This window comes from Peromyscus leucopus, chromosome 5, assembly GCF_004664715.2.
Source record: "Peromyscus leucopus breed LL Stock chromosome 5, UCI_PerLeu_2.1, whole genome shotgun sequence".
Classification (NCBI taxonomy): domain Eukaryota; kingdom Metazoa; phylum Chordata; class Mammalia; order Rodentia; family Cricetidae; genus Peromyscus; species Peromyscus leucopus.
The window spans coordinates 74,133,657-74,153,417 of NC_051067.1; the positions used below are offsets into that span (position 1 = coordinate 74,133,657).

A 19,761-nucleotide genomic window follows, 5' to 3' on the forward strand; every position below is an offset into this window, starting at 1 on the left:
GAAAATTAAGTGTACAGTAAAAACACTGAAGTTCACGGCATGCAGCAGTTTGGTCTGAGCCAATATGTTTCTAGCAACACTGGCCGGTGTCACATGGTGTGACAGTATGCACAGTGCAAACGGGTTACGTTCTGTGTTCAGAACCAGCACTGAGGCTACCTCAATGATGCCACGCACCATGGGCATCATGGCCAGAAATACCTCCAATTCAATACCCATTTGACTTTTCATGGATTTTTATTTTTGTATGTTCAGAAACCAACCCCCACAGATACAGGGTCCTGAGCCCTGACGGGAACCTGTATTCTAGAAGACAGAAATCATATCCTGTTCCCCACATAGTCTTGCATGAAGCCTCATGCATGCTTGCTATTGTTTCTCCTTAAAGTTAGTTTTAGATGTTCAAATTCGGAGTAATTTTCTCCTTTTCTGCCCCAGTTAAAATAAGGAAAACCAGCAAAAGAGGCAGGATTGTCGTTTGGAAGACACAGCCATTCCCAGTTTAGAATCTACCCTGCTATAGCCAGAAGCAATTCTGTATATTTAGTGACTGCAAGTTTCTTTTATTAAAAAAATAGAATTAGAAAAATATTAATTTCTCAAAAAGCTTCCATCCCTTGTAATATAGAGTTCTTCTTGAGCCTATTCACTAGCTGATTTGAATGAAAGGTTTTTTTTTTAAATCTAAAATGGTTGGAATTCATAATTGGTCCACATATTGGTAAAGTTATTTAAAGACATGAGGAAATGCATAAATGCTGGAATTATGACACACAAATAGCCATTCACCAGTCTTTGAAATAAAATCTCTTCTTTTACTATGAGTCTGATGTGTACATCTATTGTTCTTCTGGCATAAGTCACTCGGTGCCTTATCTCCTACACTGTCACAGTAGCCACACTGTGTTCACAATATTGGTTTTTAAAATGAGAACAAGAACTTAGCTTTGGAAGTGACCTGAATATAGAATCCCTTTAGATTTATGTTTACTTACTGCTTCTGTATGTTATAGTTTCCTCACTTTCCCCCAAGAAAACATCTTATTTTAGCAGCTGTTAGATTCATTTCAGGCAGACTTTATAAAAATATTTATGGTTGTATGTCATAATCATATATAATTGTGTGACCATTTAATTCTATCCTATAGTAAAACAGTGGGCATTGCTTGGGGACAAATACAAAAGACTCCTAGCAAGTAGCAGATAAACCAGTTGGAGGCACAGCAGTGAGAGCTCAGCTGCCAGTCACAAGGCTTGACAATGCTCAGAAGGTTTTACCTAAAAATTAAAATGAAATGGGAATGTGTGAACACCTTAGGAGGAAAGGAACTGGGACCCGCTGCTTAGCATTGAGAGTCTCTAATCACAGCTCTGTGGGATATCAGGATGAGGGTGGGGAGCTTAAAATAACCTGAGAATATCCTAGAGATTGAATTGAAGAGTGGATGGGTCTGTATAGTAAAACTAGGTTTTTACCTTCTCTCAATATTTAGAAGCAGAACAATACTTAGGTCATAGAGTGCAGTAGTTCTCACCCTTAGCTATTTGAGCCATCTCTACAGAAAAGAAAATTTCTATTAAAAAAAACCCCACATTTTTAAATAACTCATTCGAACTTTCTTCCTTGGTATGATGTTACTGACTTAACCTGATGTTTAAGTTGTTCTTTTATAATTGTTTCATGATACTGCATTATTTGATAGTGTGATAAAATAACCACAAGAAGAAGTCACATTAAATGAGATACAGAAAAATAACAGTAGTAGTGTTCCATTATAGAAACAAACAACTGACTCAGGAAGATTTGACTTAGAATAATATTGGAACAAAAGTGAAATTTAATAAAAAAAATATGAATAATAGTGCTTATGGGTTTCTTTTCTTAAAACTGCACAGGTGATTTTTAGCTGGGCTTAAAATTCCTGAGACTTAAAATGCCACATTTTAAAGATTTCCTTCTGACCATTTGACTTATCTTCACATTTTAATCTTCTTCATTTCCAGGGTCTTGAAGGTGTTTCTCTCACGAACAGCACAAAGGATTCCATACATGACTGGTGGTAGAGTCATGAGGATGCTGGCGGTAATACTCTTGGTAGTGTTTTGGTTTCTCGTTGGCTGGACTTCTTCTATGTGCCAGAACTTGGAGAGGGATATTTCGCTTGTTGGCCAAGGGCAAACATCTGATCACCTCACCTTCAACATGTGCCTCGTTGACCGCTGGGATTACATGACAGCAGTTGGTACGTGGTCACCCCGTGCTTTGCATGAGTGTCTCATCCTTTTCTCAGCAGCATCAAAATCGGTCTAGTGAAAAGCCTTGTCAAGTCTGATCTTCAAGTTTAAAGGACTTTTTATGTGATTTTTGGTAACAGCAACATTACAAAAATGATAATGATGATATATGGAATGCAAACAAAAACTTTCATTTTTTTCCAAAGGCTCATTCCTTTATTGGAAAAAAAAAAAAAAAAACAGTGTAAGAAATGCCAAGAACAAAGGCAACATCTATATACAGAGAAATTATCGATTGGTCTCTAGCTGATTAACAGTAGGCATCTTGATTTATATTCTCGGGTGGTAGGAGGTGAGAAGAATGTTGGTATTTTTTCTGTCCAGAGGTCTTATGATATTGATCTGACTTCACTCTTGGTGAATAGATTAATTTATCTTCCCTATATTCATCTCTGATGAAAATTCTCTGGGAGTCCAGGATCAAATGACAAAATCAAAAGATGGAAAGAAGGCTTTATCACTTTGTTGTTGTTCCCATTTGTGAGCCAAACAAACCAACCAACCTACCTTTTTTTAAGGGCATATATAAAAAGTAAAATAGGAGTTTAATTCTCATTTTCTGTCTCCTTGCTTTTTTTTTTTTTTTTTTTTTTTTTTTTTGCTAGAAGCTAACAAGATATGTCCTTATTAGTTCACAATTCAAATAGAGTGCTCTCCTAGGCGAGGTATTTCAGGACTTTTATAACCCTGATACTGTAATGATGAAGCCATATGGCTGTGGACATGTCTGTAGTGAGAATGTATTTTAAGCAATTTAATTTTCAGAAGATAAGCAAACAGCAAAGATAGAAAGCAATTCTGGGTTTGGCTCTAGTGTGGTTATGAGACGGAAGACACTGCAGAAATATCAAATTTCTATTCAGCAGAACCCTTTAGTGTTTTATTTGATACTTTTCAAGGTAACCAAAGCAGAAAAAGTCATTTTCTCATATTATTATGAAGAAAACCCCACTCTGTTTATGTTTATCAAAAAGAAAACGAGAACCCTGAGCACACATGAGGATGCAAACACAGGGACAACATGGTCAACTCATGTAGTGTTTCTGCTTCCTTGGCACACAGCCTTCCTATGCAATCAGGACTTGTTAAAAATTTATTTTGTACTCTGCAGAAATAGATTGGGATGTATGATTATGAATTGTAATGAATTTAGTAAACTTTACTGGAAAGTAAGAATTACATGCTATCAGTAAGATTCACTTCAGTACTTCCAACTTCTCTACTGAGGTGTTGAATACCTTTTGGGGGATATGAAATGTATAAAGGCCTATGCTACTGGTCAAGTGTTTACTCTTAGTTACAATAAAGAAATGGGAATTATTAAATGATCAGAAAACAAAGTACAGTGAAAAGATTTTTGGTACAATAATTTTTCAGTGAAGGAAGACAAAATATTTCGGACAAGACCCCAAGAATCTTTATGTAGAAGCACATTGAGCCATGGGTAATGTTTGGGTTGTTATAAAGATATGTAGGTAACATTTGATAGGAGCAACGACAGATGGGGGTGGGTGGGAATTATGTCAAACATGATGGAGACATCTAAGTAAAAAGAGCTGGAATACATTATGTTGGAACACATTATGAACGATGCTTGATGGTAAATTTATTGAAAACATCACAAATTTAGAGAACTAGGAAAATGATATAATGATCCAATAAATTCAATTTTGATTGCTTTCATTATGTGCTTTTATAGAAAGTATAGTGTGCCAAATCCAGTGACTTGTGGATTGGAACATTTACAAGGGAGAGATTTAGAAGAGTGGTCCCAGTGTGTCATCCTTGGGGACTTGTTAGAAATGTATAGTTTGGATTCACGCCAAATCTTCTCAGTCAGCACCCTGGTACCTGGGGCCTAGCACTTCACGCTTAATATGACAGCAGATGAACCTGGTTCTATGCTGCTGTGTATAACTTGGACCCTGAGGGCACAATCAGATGAGCTTGCTGCAGCCTAGTGACAACAAACCCCAGCTGTGCTCTGGCCATTCCATGGTGCTCATCAGGACCTCAGACCACTAGAACCCTCTTCCTACTGGTCATTTCCAGTTTGATTTAATTTCCTTCTGCCCCATACCCCCATGCCTCACTTTTCCATCCATACACAACAAACACCTAAGCATACCAAGTAGGTGACATGAGATAGAGGATTCTTGCCTACCCTGTAGCAGGAATCTTAAATGGCCTTATTAATAAAACCAAACCTGGAGCCAGGTATTGTGGTGAATGCTGGACGAACAGAGAAGCAGAACAAGCCACAGCTACCTCACCTTGCCAATTCCTCAGCTGATCCTGTTTCCTCAGACTGGAAACCTCTGAGTCCTCATCCAGAATGAATCTCAGCTGAACTGCTGCTCCAAAGCCTGAAAGCTTAACCAGCTAAAAGCTTCTAGTTTCTGGTCTTCATGCCTTATATACCTTTCTGCTTCCTGCCATCACTTTCTGGGATTAAAGGTGTGAGTCACCATGCCTGGCTGTTTCCAATGTGGTCTTGAACTCACAGAGATCCAGAGGGATTTCTGCTTCTGGAATGCTAGGATTAAAGGCATGTGCTACCACTGCCTATCCTCTATGTTTAATATTGTGGCTGTTCTGTTCTCTGACCCCAGATATGTAGCATGAATCTTAAAAGTTCTTATTAATAAAATCAAACCTGAGCCAGGTATTGGGGTGAACACTGGAAGATCAGAGAGACAGAAGAGGCCACAGCTAACCTTCCCTGGCCAATTTTTCAGCTGGTCTTGGTTCCTCAGACTGGAAGCTTCTGTGTCCTTATCCCAATGGCTCTCAGCTGAACTGTGCTGCTCAAAACCTAAAAGCTTAACCAGCCAAATGCTTCTTGTTTCTGGTCCTCATGCCTTATATATCTTTCTGCCTTCTACCATCACTCCCTGGGATTAAAGGCATGAGTCACCATGCTTGGCTGTATCCTTGAACAGATGGATTTCTGCCTCTGGAATGCTAGGATTAAAGGCGTGTGCTACCACTGCCTATCCTAAGTATCTGGTGGTTTTTCTGTTCTCTGACCCCAGATAAGTTTATTAGGGTACACAATATTTCAGGGAACACAATACCACCACATTTCCCCTTTTTTTGTCTAAAATTTAAAGAAGCTTATAACTAATACAAGAAAAACTATATCCAAAAAGTATATACAATATATACAGTCAAGAATTACTTTAACGATGTCTAGTCCATTAACATTTGACAGGTTCAGACGAAAAACTTCATTAATATATAACAATGTCCAGTCCAGTAACATTTGATAAACTCAGACAAAAATTTTCATTACTTATCCTATTTAAAACAAGTAGTTCCTTTTTAAAAGTAGATTTAAATAATTGACTTTTTTTTTTTTTTTTTTTTGGTTTTTTCGAGACAGGGTTTCTCTGTGTAGCTTTGCACCTTTCCTGGAACTCACTTGGTAGCCCAGGCTGGCCTCGATGACCTTTTTATCTTATCATATCCATATTCTCTTTTTTCTTTTCATAATAGATTCAATAATCTACCTTTTGTCATTTTTATATCTTCCCCTTTTTCTTTTTAGAGTAGATTCAATTATCTACCTGTTTATCTTACTATTTCTTTATCTTTTTTCTCAGAGTAGAGTCGATGATCTACCTCATATCTATATTCTCCTTTTTCTTTCTCTTTTTTTTTAAACAAAAACTCTGAATCTAATCTCCTTGTTCAGCTTTTTTCCCTGACCATTAACAATTAACAACTTGTAACCAACTATCATAAACAATGACAATATCCATAACTCATTATATGACCAAAAACCTCCCATCCCACCTCTTGGGAATGTGGGCATTATTTTCTTAAAATTACTTCCAAAATCGCTGTTAGGCATGGTCATGGTTCCCTTTAGATTTTCTTTTCTTTCTTTATTTTTTTATTTATTTATTTTTTTGGTGTCTCTGTGGTTTGGAACAAAAAACACAGTCTGATAAACGTCTGTCTCTTGGAACCATGGACGTTCTTCCCTAGAAGAGAATATCTTCACAGCAATTTCTCCCCACCATTTGTCTTGCCAAGCTTTTCCAAACTGACCTTTGCCGATGCTTTCTTGTGAACACATGGTCCTGGCAATTCTTCACTGAACAAGCAGCAGTAAACTCTTTGTCCCAGGTGGCAGCATCACCGCAGTCACCAACACGATGAGAAGAAGCCAGCAACTTGGAGCAGCTGCCGCTGCCTCCATGGTCCCACCACCTTTTGTGGCTTGACCCCGGCTGAAGCTTCTCCTTAGCAAGTCTCCTAGGGTGGCCTCATACTTGGGATCCTCCTGCCTCTGCCTCCTTCAGTAAATCCAACCAGTGTGCCACCACAACCGGCAATGTGTAGCTTGGGTCTGAACTGGGCCCACAAGGCCACAGGCAAGTAGCTTTTTTGCAAATTCATACTGGACAAGTTGGGCGCCAGATGTAGCATGAATCTTAAAAGGTCTTACTAATAAAAACAAACCTAGAGCCAGGTACTGGGGTCAATGCTGGAAGACCAGAGAAACAGAACAATCCACAGCTTCCTCACCTCAGAAGTTCCTCAGCTGATCCTGTTTCCTCAAACTGGAAACCTCTGAGTCCTTATCCAGAATGAATCTCAGCTGAACTGCTGCTCCAAAGCCTGAAAGCTTAATCAGCTAAAAGCTAGTTTCTGGTCTTCATGCCTTATATGCCTTTCTGCTTTCTGCTATCACTCCCTGGGATTAAAGGCTCACTTTCTGGGATTAAACACACAGAGATTCAGGTAGATCTCTGCTTCTGGAATGCTAGGATTAAAGGCATGTGTTACCACTGCCTATCCTCTATGTTTAATATTGTGGCTGTTCTGTTTTCTGACCCCAGATAAGTTTATTAGCATACACAATATTTCAGGGAACACAATACTACCCATCTATAAATCTCCCAAGTCCACATGCATTTTGACCTTTTATTGCCCACACCACAATAGTGGACAGCCATTTTAACCTGTGCACAGTTAACTAACCCTTCATTCCATTCCCCATGACCCTTCTCACTTTCTAAGACCTGTTGTCTGAAACTCCCCTGCATTCAAAATCTCATAGAAATCCTCTCTGACCACATTTTTCCTAGCTCTTTTGTGACTCTCGAATATAGGTGTTTAATATAATAGACTCTTTTTATTTATTTTATTTTTTTTTTTGAGACAGGGTTTCTCTGTGTAGTTTTGGTACCTGTCCTGGATTTTGCACTGCAGACCAGGCTGGCCTTGAACTCACAGAGATCCGCCTGGCTCTGCCTCCCAAGTGCTGGGATTAAAGGTGTGTGCCACCACCACCCAGCTGACTGTTTTTATTGTACAATCATGCCCACACAATTACATTTTGACTAATAGTAGTCTCTCTATATAATGGTGGTCCCATAAAATTATAATGAAACTGAACATTCTTATCACACAGTGGTGGCATGGCCATTGTTATGTCACCATATAATGCCTTGATCAGTGTGTTTTGGTGGTGCTGCTGTGAATGAACATAGTACTTGTATGAAAGTTCAGCAGTGTAGTGCATACCACCTGATATGACAGAAGAGGCTGCATTACATACTTACATACTGTGCTCCACCATCCATCATTATTGTTAGGGCAGTGGTTCTCAATCTTCCTAATGCTGCCACCCCTTCATACAGTTCCTCATGTTGTGGTGACCTCACAATCACAAAATCATTTTCATTGCCACTTCATGACTCTAGTTTTGCTACTGTTATGAATCATAATATAAATATCTGATATGCAAGGTATCTTATATGTGACCCTCAAAGGGTTGTGACTCACAGTTCACACCCACTGTTTTAGAGGGTACTCCTGCCTAGAAAAGCCTTACTATAAAACACGATGCTGTGTTGGTAGGACAGCAGCTCATATTCCTCACATTCATTCACGTACTTCACACACACTGAATGGCTGATATAAGTGTACTTTGTGATGTACACACAATGACAAAACTATTTTATGCATAATTTTCTGAGCATATTCTCATGATTAAGGAATATACAACTGTTTGATTACTATGCTCTTCATCCTCAGGGAGGGGAAAAAACATTAAGTAACAAATATCCCCCTAGCAAAAGAAAATGTGCAAAGAGTGATTTCTACAGTAATTCTGGGTAATTCTAGAGAACAGAACATGTAAAGCAAGGAAGTCTGAGCCCACTGGGATTTTTTGAGAGCAGAATATAATTCCTCTAAGTTTCCATGCCTCTGAGGATTCTATCTATAATATTCTGAAGTACTTAAGCTGATTATGATATTACTCACCACTTTAAACTTTCTGGCATACATTTAAACACTCTCTGTACATTATTAGAAGTGGAAGAGCGTGTCCTTCCACCCCTTCCTCACTTTTCCCTTCTCTGATAGCCACTTGATCCACAGTGCCACTGCTGTACGGCTGTGTGGTTCACACTGTTTCCCCGACAGTCAACAAGCCAGCTGCCACGTGCAGACTCTTGATAAATATTTGCGGGAAGAATGAAAAAACAAGCCCACCTCTCTTTCTCTCATTGTAGTTTCTGTGGCCAAGATTAGATTAGGCAGAAGGAACTTGCTAAAACTAAAAAATCCAGAAATTACACAACTGTTCTCAATTCATTTTAAATATAAACATACATGCTCAAATTTTAGAATACATTTTTGAGGCTTCGAAACTAATTTGGTACTCTCCAGCCTTTTACTTTGGTTCATTTCTATTATACCTTTGTGCAGGGTCTCATGGAGAATAGGCTAGCCCCATAAGTGCTAACTGAGGCTAGATCTGGACTCCTCATCCTCGTCCCTCTACCTTCCCAGGGTGGGATTACAGGAATGTCCCAACACACCTGGCAGCCATGGCCATATTTACAAGACTTGGTCACATCTGACTTCTCCAGTAGTCCACATAAAAAGCTGGTACAGATTGGCATGGCAAATAAAAATTATAATCTTAAAAAGCATTAAATGGTATAATTATAAATATTAAAGATGTGGAGAATTTATTTACTTCTGATGAAAATTTCAATTGTTTCACTGTCTTTTAAGAGCTCTGAAGAAAGAGTTTGAAACTGGGAAGTATTCTCTAAAGTTAATGAGAAAAATTCAACTAAATGAAAACCCAGTTAGACTCATTGAAGAAAAAGTTTCTAGTCATGTGTTTCCTTCTGAATGTAACTGCTGCAGTGGGAAGTCAGCTGCCCATCATTGGCAGTGCTTTTCACAATGGCATTAAGATTTGCCATTCTGAGAAATCACAACTCCATTCCGTGAACTTCCTACCTAATTGGTAAAACTTAAGATGGGAAAAGAGTTGACTTCCCAGGTCTGAATTAAACTTGATCATATCTCACCAACCCCACAGTCTTTGTAGTTAGATTTAGCTACTCCAGGCCAGGTCCTTCACTGTAGAGCCTCTACACTGGAGCATGAAAATAGCCAAGATGGTCTGGTGATGTACTTTATTCTTTGGTGCAAACAAAAAAGAAAGAAAGAAAGAAAGAAAGAAAGAAAGAAAGAAAGAAAGAAAGAAAGAAAGAAAGAAAGAAAGAAGAGAAAAGAAACCAGTTGATTGGTGGTATTATCATGGGTGTTTATGCATTCTAGTTCGTGATTATATACACACACACCAGACTTCAGTGCAGACTTGGGCAAGCACTGAACCATTTCTTCAGTTTCTGCCAGAATTTAGGTTATGCAAGTCAAATGTGGTACAAAGTGACATAGTTGAGAAATATTTTTCTGCCTTTCCTTATCTAGCACAAGAGCAGATAGGGAAAGCCTACACAGGCTTTACTTCCTCTTCTGTTCTCCTACATTGTTCCACCTGTCTGTATCACTAATGCACAAGTCTTTTTGGTAGTAGCCATATGAAATAATAACTATCCCAGACAAGGACCCATTAGAGAGTAAGTCCACCAACACCTGGCATGTGTCCTGGCTCTGGAAAGGCTTTGGAGCTTGGCATCTCTTGCTATGAATTTTAATTCACCACGTTTAAAAGGCATCGAGTTACTGAGCTCACTCAATAAAGTGCTTGTTGTACAAGCATGAGAATCTGAGTCCATGTTCCCGATACCCGTGTGACAGTCTGGGTGCAGCTGTGCTTCTAATCCTGGTGCAGGGGAGCTGGAGACAGAAGGATCCCTGGTGCTTGTAGCTGAGTCGGTGAACTCCACAGAACTCCACAGTCCTTATCTTTAAAGATAAGGTGGGAAGTGATTAAAGAAGACACCCAATGTTAACTTCTGACCTCCACTCACTGCCACCAGACAGACAGACAGACACACACACACACACACACATGCATGGATGGAAAGGATGAGGGTGTGAGTACATGAGAGAAGAGAGGAGAGAGAGAGAGAGAGAGAGAGAGAGAGAGAGAGAGAGAGAGAGAGAGAGAGAGAGAGAGAGAGTGTTTACTATTTCATAAGTAAATAGGTGTAATATGCCTGAATTCACATTCCAGTGGGGAATTAAGTATGACTCTTTCAATGAATTCTGACACTGAGCAGCCTCCTTTCTGTCCAGAACACCACACGGTATCTTCTCATGACAGGAAAGAAGATCTTTACTTTCCTTTCCTTTGTTGACATGCTCTTTTTGCTCTCCTCCTTCCTGGTATATTTTAAATTTGTGAAACAGACAATGTGTTCTAATTTAATTTAATTTAATTAGTCCTATGCAAATGTTTTAGAAGGGGTTGAGAAAAAATACAATAACTCTTTAATTGAACTATAGAGTGAAATTCCGACGCAGCAATTGTTTCTGAGGATTTCAACAATTATCCTAGAAGACTGGGTGTCATTCTGATAGGTGAGATATTAAAGAAGTGCATTGAATGAGCATTGAAGAAAGTGGGTTAAGCTTCCTCTCATCTGACTCAGAGCAATATTTTTGAATTAGGTTCTGTCTATAAATTTTCTCTTATTCTAATACACCATATGCCTTAATCCATGCTTCATTGCTTGTTTCAGCTTTTAAAATGTGGTTTCCATTTTCAGTCGAAGATAAAAGTTTGTCCTACTTTACACTCCACTGAAAACTATGGCTACCTTTTCAAAAGCTGCTCATGTGTTTTCAGAACAATTGAAGCAGGGTTTTAACTCCTGTTTATCACCTCTTATGAACCCCCTTCCACTTCTTTGAGCAGCCGTCAATTATATAGTATCGAGAACATAAAGTGAGAAAAAGTATTGCTGCTTCAATTTTGGAGGTTAGAGAGGCTGAGTTATGGAAACTGGGGAGATAGTTCAGATGGTCAGATGCTTGTTGTGCAAGCATGAGGCCCTGGGTTCCACACTCAGAGTCCACATAAAAAAGCCAGGCATGGTGGCACGTGCTGTAATCCCAGTGCCGAGAAGGCAGAGACAGGAGAGTCCTGGGGGTCCACTGACTAGCAACCTAGCCTACTTGGCAGGTTCCCTACCAGTGAGACTCAATGTTGCCATCTGGCCTTCTAACATACAAGCATGCCAACATACATAAACACACACACACACACACACACACACTGGTACCATAATGGAAGATACAGCCTTGGAACAGGACTTGAGGGACATGGAGAATTAAGAAAGCAATGATGACCACCATTTCTTCTAAGACATTTCAGCTCTTGTTAGATCTTTGTTGCACAACAAACTACACAAGACAGTGTATTGCAACACAAAGGATAAAGAAAAGGTCAGCCAGATGTGGTGGCTCATAACTGCAATCCAGCACTTGGAAGGCCAAGGCAAGAGGACTGAAAATCCCAGGTCAGTTTGGGTGACATAGTGAGTTAGCTTGACTCTGTAGGGGGACTAGGTTTCAACAAATGAAGGAGGAAGAAGGGGTGGTATGTTTTGGCTCCATGATTTGGAAATTTGTGTCCAAGATCAGATGGCCCATTACTTTTGGGTCTGTAGAGAGGAAGTACATTATGATGGGAGCCCACAGAGGGAGAAGTTACTCACCTCATGCAGCTAGAAAGCAAAAGAAAGAGAGCAGGGTCTTTTTCTGGGGCTTATGCCTAATGAGTAGGTCCTTCCCCCAAACCCAGTTCTTTGTTGTTGTTGTTGTTGTTTGTTTGTTTTTTGTTTTTCGAGACAGGGTTTCTCTGTGTAGTTTTGGTGCCTGACCTGGATCTCACTATGTAGCCCAGGCTGACCTCAAATTCACAGAGATCCGACTATCTTTGCTTCCCAAGTGCTTGGATTAAAGGTGTGCACCACCACCACCTGGCTCAACCAAAACCCAGTTCTTAAAGATTCCATGAGCTAAGGACAAAGATTTTAACATGAGACCATACGAGAATAATAATGCTTAAGTATACCACAGAATGTAAGAAATAAAACATTCTGGAAGACACAGCTCACTGTACTAATCCCAAACTTATGCCTCAAAAGTCTCTCAACTCATTCTGTGTCATGATGTCTGATATGTGTCCTAGGCTCAGGGGCCTCAGGATTCTCTTAGGGCTCTGCTGCCTCCTGTGAATCTCTGAAATTTGTAAAGGTGTATGTCAAAAATAGGGGGAAATTCACTTTTAGTTTTTTTTCACTGAAGATACAAGAGGTCGTTTGGAAAAAAAAAAATTGATCCAGGTTCTAGAGATATAAAAAGGGAAGCAATAAGTAGAAGTCAAGGTGATTACATTTGACTATTCAGAGAGCTGCCTAGCAATGGATGAGTAAGAGAACTATACAGTCAAATCACCACATGATCTGTCAGTGTTCATGTGCACAGTTATATGGCTTGTTAGTATTGCTGTGGATAGCCATTGACCTGTTAGTGTTGTATGGGTAGCTGTATGATCTGTTAGTATGGAGAGCCATTGACCTGTTAGTGTTGTATGGCTAGGTACATAGATTGTTTATGTTGGTGTGGATAGCCACAGACTGATAATGTTGGTGTGGATAGCCATATAACCTGTTAGTGTTGGTGTGGATAGCCATATTATTCCTTATCACTCCCATCAATTTTTTTGGACCCAAGCTTGAAAGTTGACATTCAGAAATTCTCCTCCAGACTTCTTTAGGAGCCACTGTTATACTAATAAAGCTTCCAAAAGCTTTATTATTATAAATGTTAATGTATAACATTTATTTAGCACAATGCTTGGCATACTCAACAGATGTAGGGTATGAAATTAGATCAATGGAGGGCATGAATGTCCTTCTGAGTAGGACTCTGATTACCACAGTTCAACTTTAATGAACATAATAACTTTTTTAATATACAAGTGATTGTTGCCTGGTAGATTCATTTTGAGAGCTTTGAGTATTCCTCCATTAATAGCAGAGCAAAAGGAAATCTGGGTCTGGAATATAATCTGGAGAGCACTGCCCAACTGCCCTCTGGCTCACTGAGTGCACGGGGATGAGGTGGGATGACCGCAGGCAAGTCTTACAGTTCTGCTGAGGCATGCAGTTCTTTGCTTCCAGAGTCTGAAACATTCTAGTCTCCTTGGTCCAGCTGTGAAATGTATTGCAATATTTACCTGCTTCTGGGTGCTTCTCTGAATAAAGCTTTATAAACTCAGGTCAGGACCCTCCATGCATCACTTCCCTGCCACACAGCCATGCAGAAAGTCTCCCTTACTGCAAGGTCACATGCAGGCACTTCTGACTTTAAAAATGTGTCTGAGCAGCCACATTCATCTTTTCACCCATGTGACCTCATATTTTAATCAAAGGAGGGCAGACAAGCACCTGAAATACAGGTTTCTTGTGCTTGTTTGAACCCCATAATTCTGGAATTTCAAACAATCTCAAGAATTTTTTTTCTATCTCATGAGTATGAGTATCGTGTATATGTGAGAAGGAGAGAGAGACAGAGAGAGAGAGAGAGAGAGAGAGAGAGAGAGAGAGAGAGAGAGAGAGAGAGAGAGAGTAAAAATGTCTGTGTATGTGTGTGCATGCTTGCAGAGGCCCAAGGTTGATGTACAGAATATCCCTTCAGTGTATGTCTATCTTAATCATTGAGACAGGGTCTCTCAGTCAAACACAGAGTCAGTTTGCTCCAGAGATGGGGATCTCTTGTCTCTGCCTTCATTTCCAGGCTAAAATTACAGGCTGACCTACACACACACACACACACACACACACACACACACACACACACACACACACCTACCGGACATTTAAATTGGCTTTGGGATCCAAACACGTACCTGCTTGCTTGTGTGGCAAGTGCTTTAACCAATGAGGCATCTCCCCAGCCTTAATCTCAAGAATGGCTGATACCATTTGATTTTGTACTTAACAATGACCTCTGAGCTGTCCACTCTGGGTTCCTCCTGGTAAAGTCATAAATGCTTTCTACTTTGATCATAAATTATTCTAAGTGAATCAGACTTCGAGAGAAAAGAGTGTATTAAAAGAAACGCTCGGGAAACAAAACCTGGATGTTTTATTAATTATGGATTTATCTCTCCTATTTGAAATGACTTGATGTAGCCAACAGAGGCAGCATCTGTTAACACAGAGGCCTCCCCAGCTTGGCTAAGAGGCGTCGCAGTTTGAGTGGTGTTTCTACTTTGAAGCTGTTATCCTTTTAGCCCTGGTGGGGATCCTCAGATCACAAGGCTGGGACATCTTTGGTGTCACAGAACTGATATGAATTGTTCTCTGTTTTCCCTAGCCTTTTGAAAAAGCAGCGTGGAATAATTTTCATTCCGATGTATTAATTTTTAAAGGACCATGGTACTTTAATATTGTTATCCCTCATATACTGAAAATAAAACACCTCAGTTTTCTTTGAACCATATTTAGATATTTAAATATAAAGGCAATTCCGTTTTTAACCACACTCCTTCCTCCTGTAGACATCATTTAACACAAGAAACTATTTTTGAAAGCAGAAGCCCAACACATATTTCAACTCCCACGTAATATCTGCAGAATTCAGTAACATCTGCATATTTTCTCTACTAATTGCAGTGTTAGTCTGAAGTTAATTATATGAAACTGATTTTTTTTTGTCTAAGCACAACTCTTATATATCACATTTAGTTTAATTGGTACTTTGAATAATAAATTGTTTTTAAGTGAGAGTGTATTGTTTGATACTGCTAATGAAATGATTTTAATGTTTAGCTTAGCTATTATGAGAAATCTTATTTTGTCTTTATGTTTTTAAATATAATTCTCCATGGTGGCATCCTAATTAAACTGATGACTACCTTTAAGATCTTCAATATGGTGATATATAAAAACACCTCAGTGAGTGGTAGCAAATGCTACTTTATCAGGCAGCTAGCTACATGGGAATCCTTCAACCGCAGCACAGTATTTTCTGTGTGCTACAGGTGTGCAGTAAGTATTTTTGCATCTCACACTCCTTTGTTCCAAACACAATCGTACATGTGTTGTATGTATTGATAAGGAGGCGTCACTATTGTTAATAAGGATGCTGATTATTTACAGGCCAGTTAAAGAAAAGGTGAGGCGAAATCAGATTCAACAGGGATTGCCTGAGCAAAGAAAGAAGGTTCGTGAATCAGGAAGCAACGCAAAGGAAGAGGGTTATGGGCTTCACTAGAGGAACCAGAACAGAAGTGTTATGGGCAGACAAAGAGGAGGAAGTAGAGAAGGATGGAGAGGGGGAAGAGGAGGTGGGAGGAGGGAAAGAGGAGGAGGGAGAGGGGGAAGAGAAGGAAAAACAAACAAAAACAAAACCCTCTTCCAGGGCTCTACCAGATGCCTGCCTTATTTGCAGCGTGTCCAGAGGGAGGCCCGCGTCTCCATCCAATCACCTGGTTGGTCAGGTGACACTGGATTGTGAATGACTCGGTTGGTGGAGAGCCCCTGAGTTTCTGTTTGCTTCTGATGGGATGTGTGCGCGAACAGACCAACAGCGCAGCAGGGGCTCCAGTCTAGACCTCCTGCTCATTTCCTCAGCAGACCCCAGCAGTGTTAGATGGAGTGGCAGGTAACAGAACATTACATCTCTAATGAAGCTGACAGCGTTTATAGTCTCGCGGTTCAACAAATTCTACTGAGTCTCATGTGTGTGGGCTCCGGGCTGCTGCTACCGTTCCAAGGGGGAGTGGGAGGCGGGGTAAAGAACCAGCATAGGAAGGCAAGGGCCTTAGCTGTGCCTGGTGGTGTAGGCCTGAACGTCCAGCCGCTTAGGACTCCAAGGCAAGAGGATTGCAAGTTTAAAGCATGCTGAGGTTACATCGTAATCAAAGCTATCATGGCCGACTTAGTGAGACTTGGTATCAAAATAGAAAACTAAGAAGAGGGTTGGAGATGCCGCTCCAAGGTAGAGTGCTTTCAGGACACATGTGGGGTTTCAAGGTCCATCCCTAGGACTGGGGTGGGGGTGGGGATGGGAGACGGTTATTTCCCTGAAGTTAAGTTGGGGAAGGCTAGGGAAGGAAGTTGACTGACAATTCCATGAACAATTTTGTACCGGTTATAAATTGTGTGACATGATTCTCTATATTAAAATTATTAAGTATTCTACACAGAGAAACCTTGTCTCGAAAAACCAAAAAAATAAAAAATGAAAAATAAAATTATTAAGTATTAATGGAAAGACAATTTAGTGTAATTTCAGGAGGCTTAGTGACAGGGAGAGAACTTGAACTGGACATTTTAAAAGTATTTAAGAATGTTAAGTAGGGGAGTGAGTGACTGTCACGCCCATCTCCAAATGAGGCATTGGTAACACAACCCCTACATCAAAGGCTCAGGGAACAGCCGGGCGGTGGTGGCGCACGCCTTTAATCCCAGCACTCGGGAGGCAGAGGCAGGTGGGCCTCAGTGAGTTCCAGGCCAGCCTGGGCTACAAAGTGAGTTCCAGGAAAGGCACCAAAACTACACAGAGAAACCCTGTCTTGAAAAACAAACAAATAAAAAATAAATAAAAGCAAAGGTTCGGGGAACATCATGGAAGGGTAGGCAGGAAGGTGGTAAGAGCTAGAGGACCAGTGTGACTGCTCTGAAAGAGGATCTGATTTTGCATCCATGAATGCTCAGCAATACGGTTGCTGCCACAAGACCAGACCAGTTGATATGCCAACATAAAGAGATGCAAACTTCCAGGCCCTACCAGTAGAAAAGCCACAGTCAATGGCCATTCAGAGAGGGAGAAACAGTTTCCTTCAAGGATGAGCTTCCTGATAGGTTGCCCAATAGTGAACCACTCAAGATTTCTGAACAGAAATGTAATTGATGGGTATCAAATAAATGGCTCTTCAGAGACCAGGCAAGGAGTTAAGAGTCCAAGATGTAAATAGACAAAAAACCAGAACATGAAGCAGTGTGGGTACCTAACACGAAAGTGGGCAGCAAGGACATCTTGAAATCAAGAACGTGTTTGCCCTGCAGGAAGACCTTGGAATCTCCCTTTGGGGGCAGGAATAATTTCTGGTGTTTCAAGGACTTGAATAAATCTTTCAGTAGAGATGTGAATAGCTTAACCCAAAATCATTGGCAGAGATTTAGGTAAATTTAGGTTAAATTCTGGTTTAATCAAAATGGCTTTTTAGACTAGCTTGCCTGCCATTGTTAAGGTGAGTGAGTTTATGGGCTCAGCCAGCAGGCAGTGATGGAGGCTCCAGCAGTGAGCGTTCAGAGCCTTGAACACATGTGAATACTTAATATGTAGACTGTAAGGGACTCTGAGAGTTCCAACTCAGTGACAAAGGTCATGTGATGCTATGGAAGTTGGAAAAGGAAATGGCCTATGAAGATGGTCTGATTTCCAGCACTACACCTGGTAATGGCTGGGGATGGCGTTCACACATACAGCCAGCACCAGCAAGCTGAATAGTTCGGATTTACCTTAAATCTCACTGAGGGTTTGAAGTGAGGTTTATTTTCTTTCTTTGGCTTTTGTCCATGTCCGGGTTTTAAGCATAGCTCCTGGCAGCTTGGTTTATTTAAAGGATTTCCAGTAATTGGAGCACTGTCTAATGTTTAAATTCTGCTAGAAATAAGCTGAAGTGTTGGCAGAGAGAACAGCTTGGCTTGTGGACGGACAATCAGTGCTCTGAATAGAGACCAGCATTTCAGGTGCAAGGTTACATCTGGGTGACCCAGCATGCAGGGTGTCTCCACAGGAGAGTGATTGCTCTTAGCAGGTAGATGCTATTTTCCAGCAAGGTCATGTTACTAAGAGAGATGAAGTGAATTAGTCAAAGTGGCTTCGAATTGCAGTGCTCCAATAGGCCGTGGTGTCCTCTGTCTGAAATCCCTGGATTTGGGCTGAAGGCAAGATCCTGTATCAAAACCAAACCAAACTAAACAAACAAATAAACAACAACAACAACACAAAGGAGCAGTAATCAGGTTGAAAAACCGACAAATGAGAGTCTCAGTATTAAGAAAAAGTTGAGTCAGAAACCATGTTCAGTGCTTTGTATAGCTAGCTCATCTCGTTAGCAAGTAATCTCCCAAGTGTGCACTTTTGTGAGCCTCATTTTCCAGGTGAAGAAACTGTCTTCAGAGCACCCAGCCTGAGGCTATGCAGCGTTAGGGAGAACCGGACTCAGACTTAGGCACTCTTAGCTGATATATTATGCTTGGCTTTCCTGGGAACAAAGATCCAACAAGGTGATTGCAGATTTTATGAGTCTTGCCATACTCTGCCCACAAAAGATAGGATTTCTGTCATGTGTGAAGAAACAATGTTTCATTTGTAAAATATGCCACGGAGTGTTTAACAACCTGTGCTCCCACAGTTCTGACAGTGGCTATTTTTACTCTGAGTTGGGCTTGGTGCAGCAGGAACTTCCATTTCCAGAAGCTGTGTAGGCTTCTTGTCTTGGTACTTTGTGAGGACCCAGGCTCTGTATGAACACCATACATTTGGATGGAGAATTGGGAAAATCATTTCATAGTCATTGTAGAGGGAAAAGGCCACATATTAGCAAAACAGTGAGAATATCAATTGTGTTATAAACAATGGCAACAGCAGAGGATACCTTTGAAAAAAGTAGGTACGCTGAAGAAATTTTAAAAATTCAATATATGGCATCTGTATCTTTAAGGGAATGGAACTTCGCAGGCGTCTAAGATTATGTTTCTATAATAAAAAGCATGTTAAAGAAGTTAAATTTTATATTTTTTTTAACCTATGAAACTAACGGGGAATTGTTTGCTTGTTCCTCTCACAGCTGAATTTGTATTCCTCTTGTGGGGTGTTTATCTCTGCTACGCGGTGCGGACAGTCCCATCCGCCTTCCACGAGCCTCGCTACATGGCTGTGGCGGTTCACAATGAGCTCATTATCACGGCTATATTCCATACAATTAGGTAAGTGGTCTGTCTTAGGGTTTCTGTTGCTGCAACGAAGCGCCAGGACCGAAAAGCAAGTTGGGAAGGAGAGGGTTTAGTTGGCTTACACTTCAACATTGCTGTTCATCACCTAAGGAAGTCAGGTTTCCCATGGCTTGCTCAGCCCCACTTCTTATGGAACCCAGAACTGCCAGCCCGGGCATGGCACACACACCCCCCATCATGGGCTAGGCCCTCCTCCATT

The 19,761-nt window shown here is 40.5% G+C and overlaps 1 protein-coding gene across 1 annotated transcript in view; it reads left to right on the forward strand.

The window, feature by feature from the left end:
• Gpr158 (G protein-coupled receptor 158) overlaps positions 1-19,761 on the forward strand; it is a 360,681-nt gene that overhangs the window by 328,373 nt on the left and 12,547 nt on the right. Inside the window, exons 7-8 of the mRNA XM_028892013.2 lie at positions 2,005-2,243; positions 19,397-19,535. Of these exons, the coding sequence (XP_028747846.1) occupies positions 2,005-2,243; positions 19,397-19,535 (378 nt within the window). The remainder of the gene's footprint in view (positions 1-2,004; positions 2,244-19,396; positions 19,536-19,761) is intronic.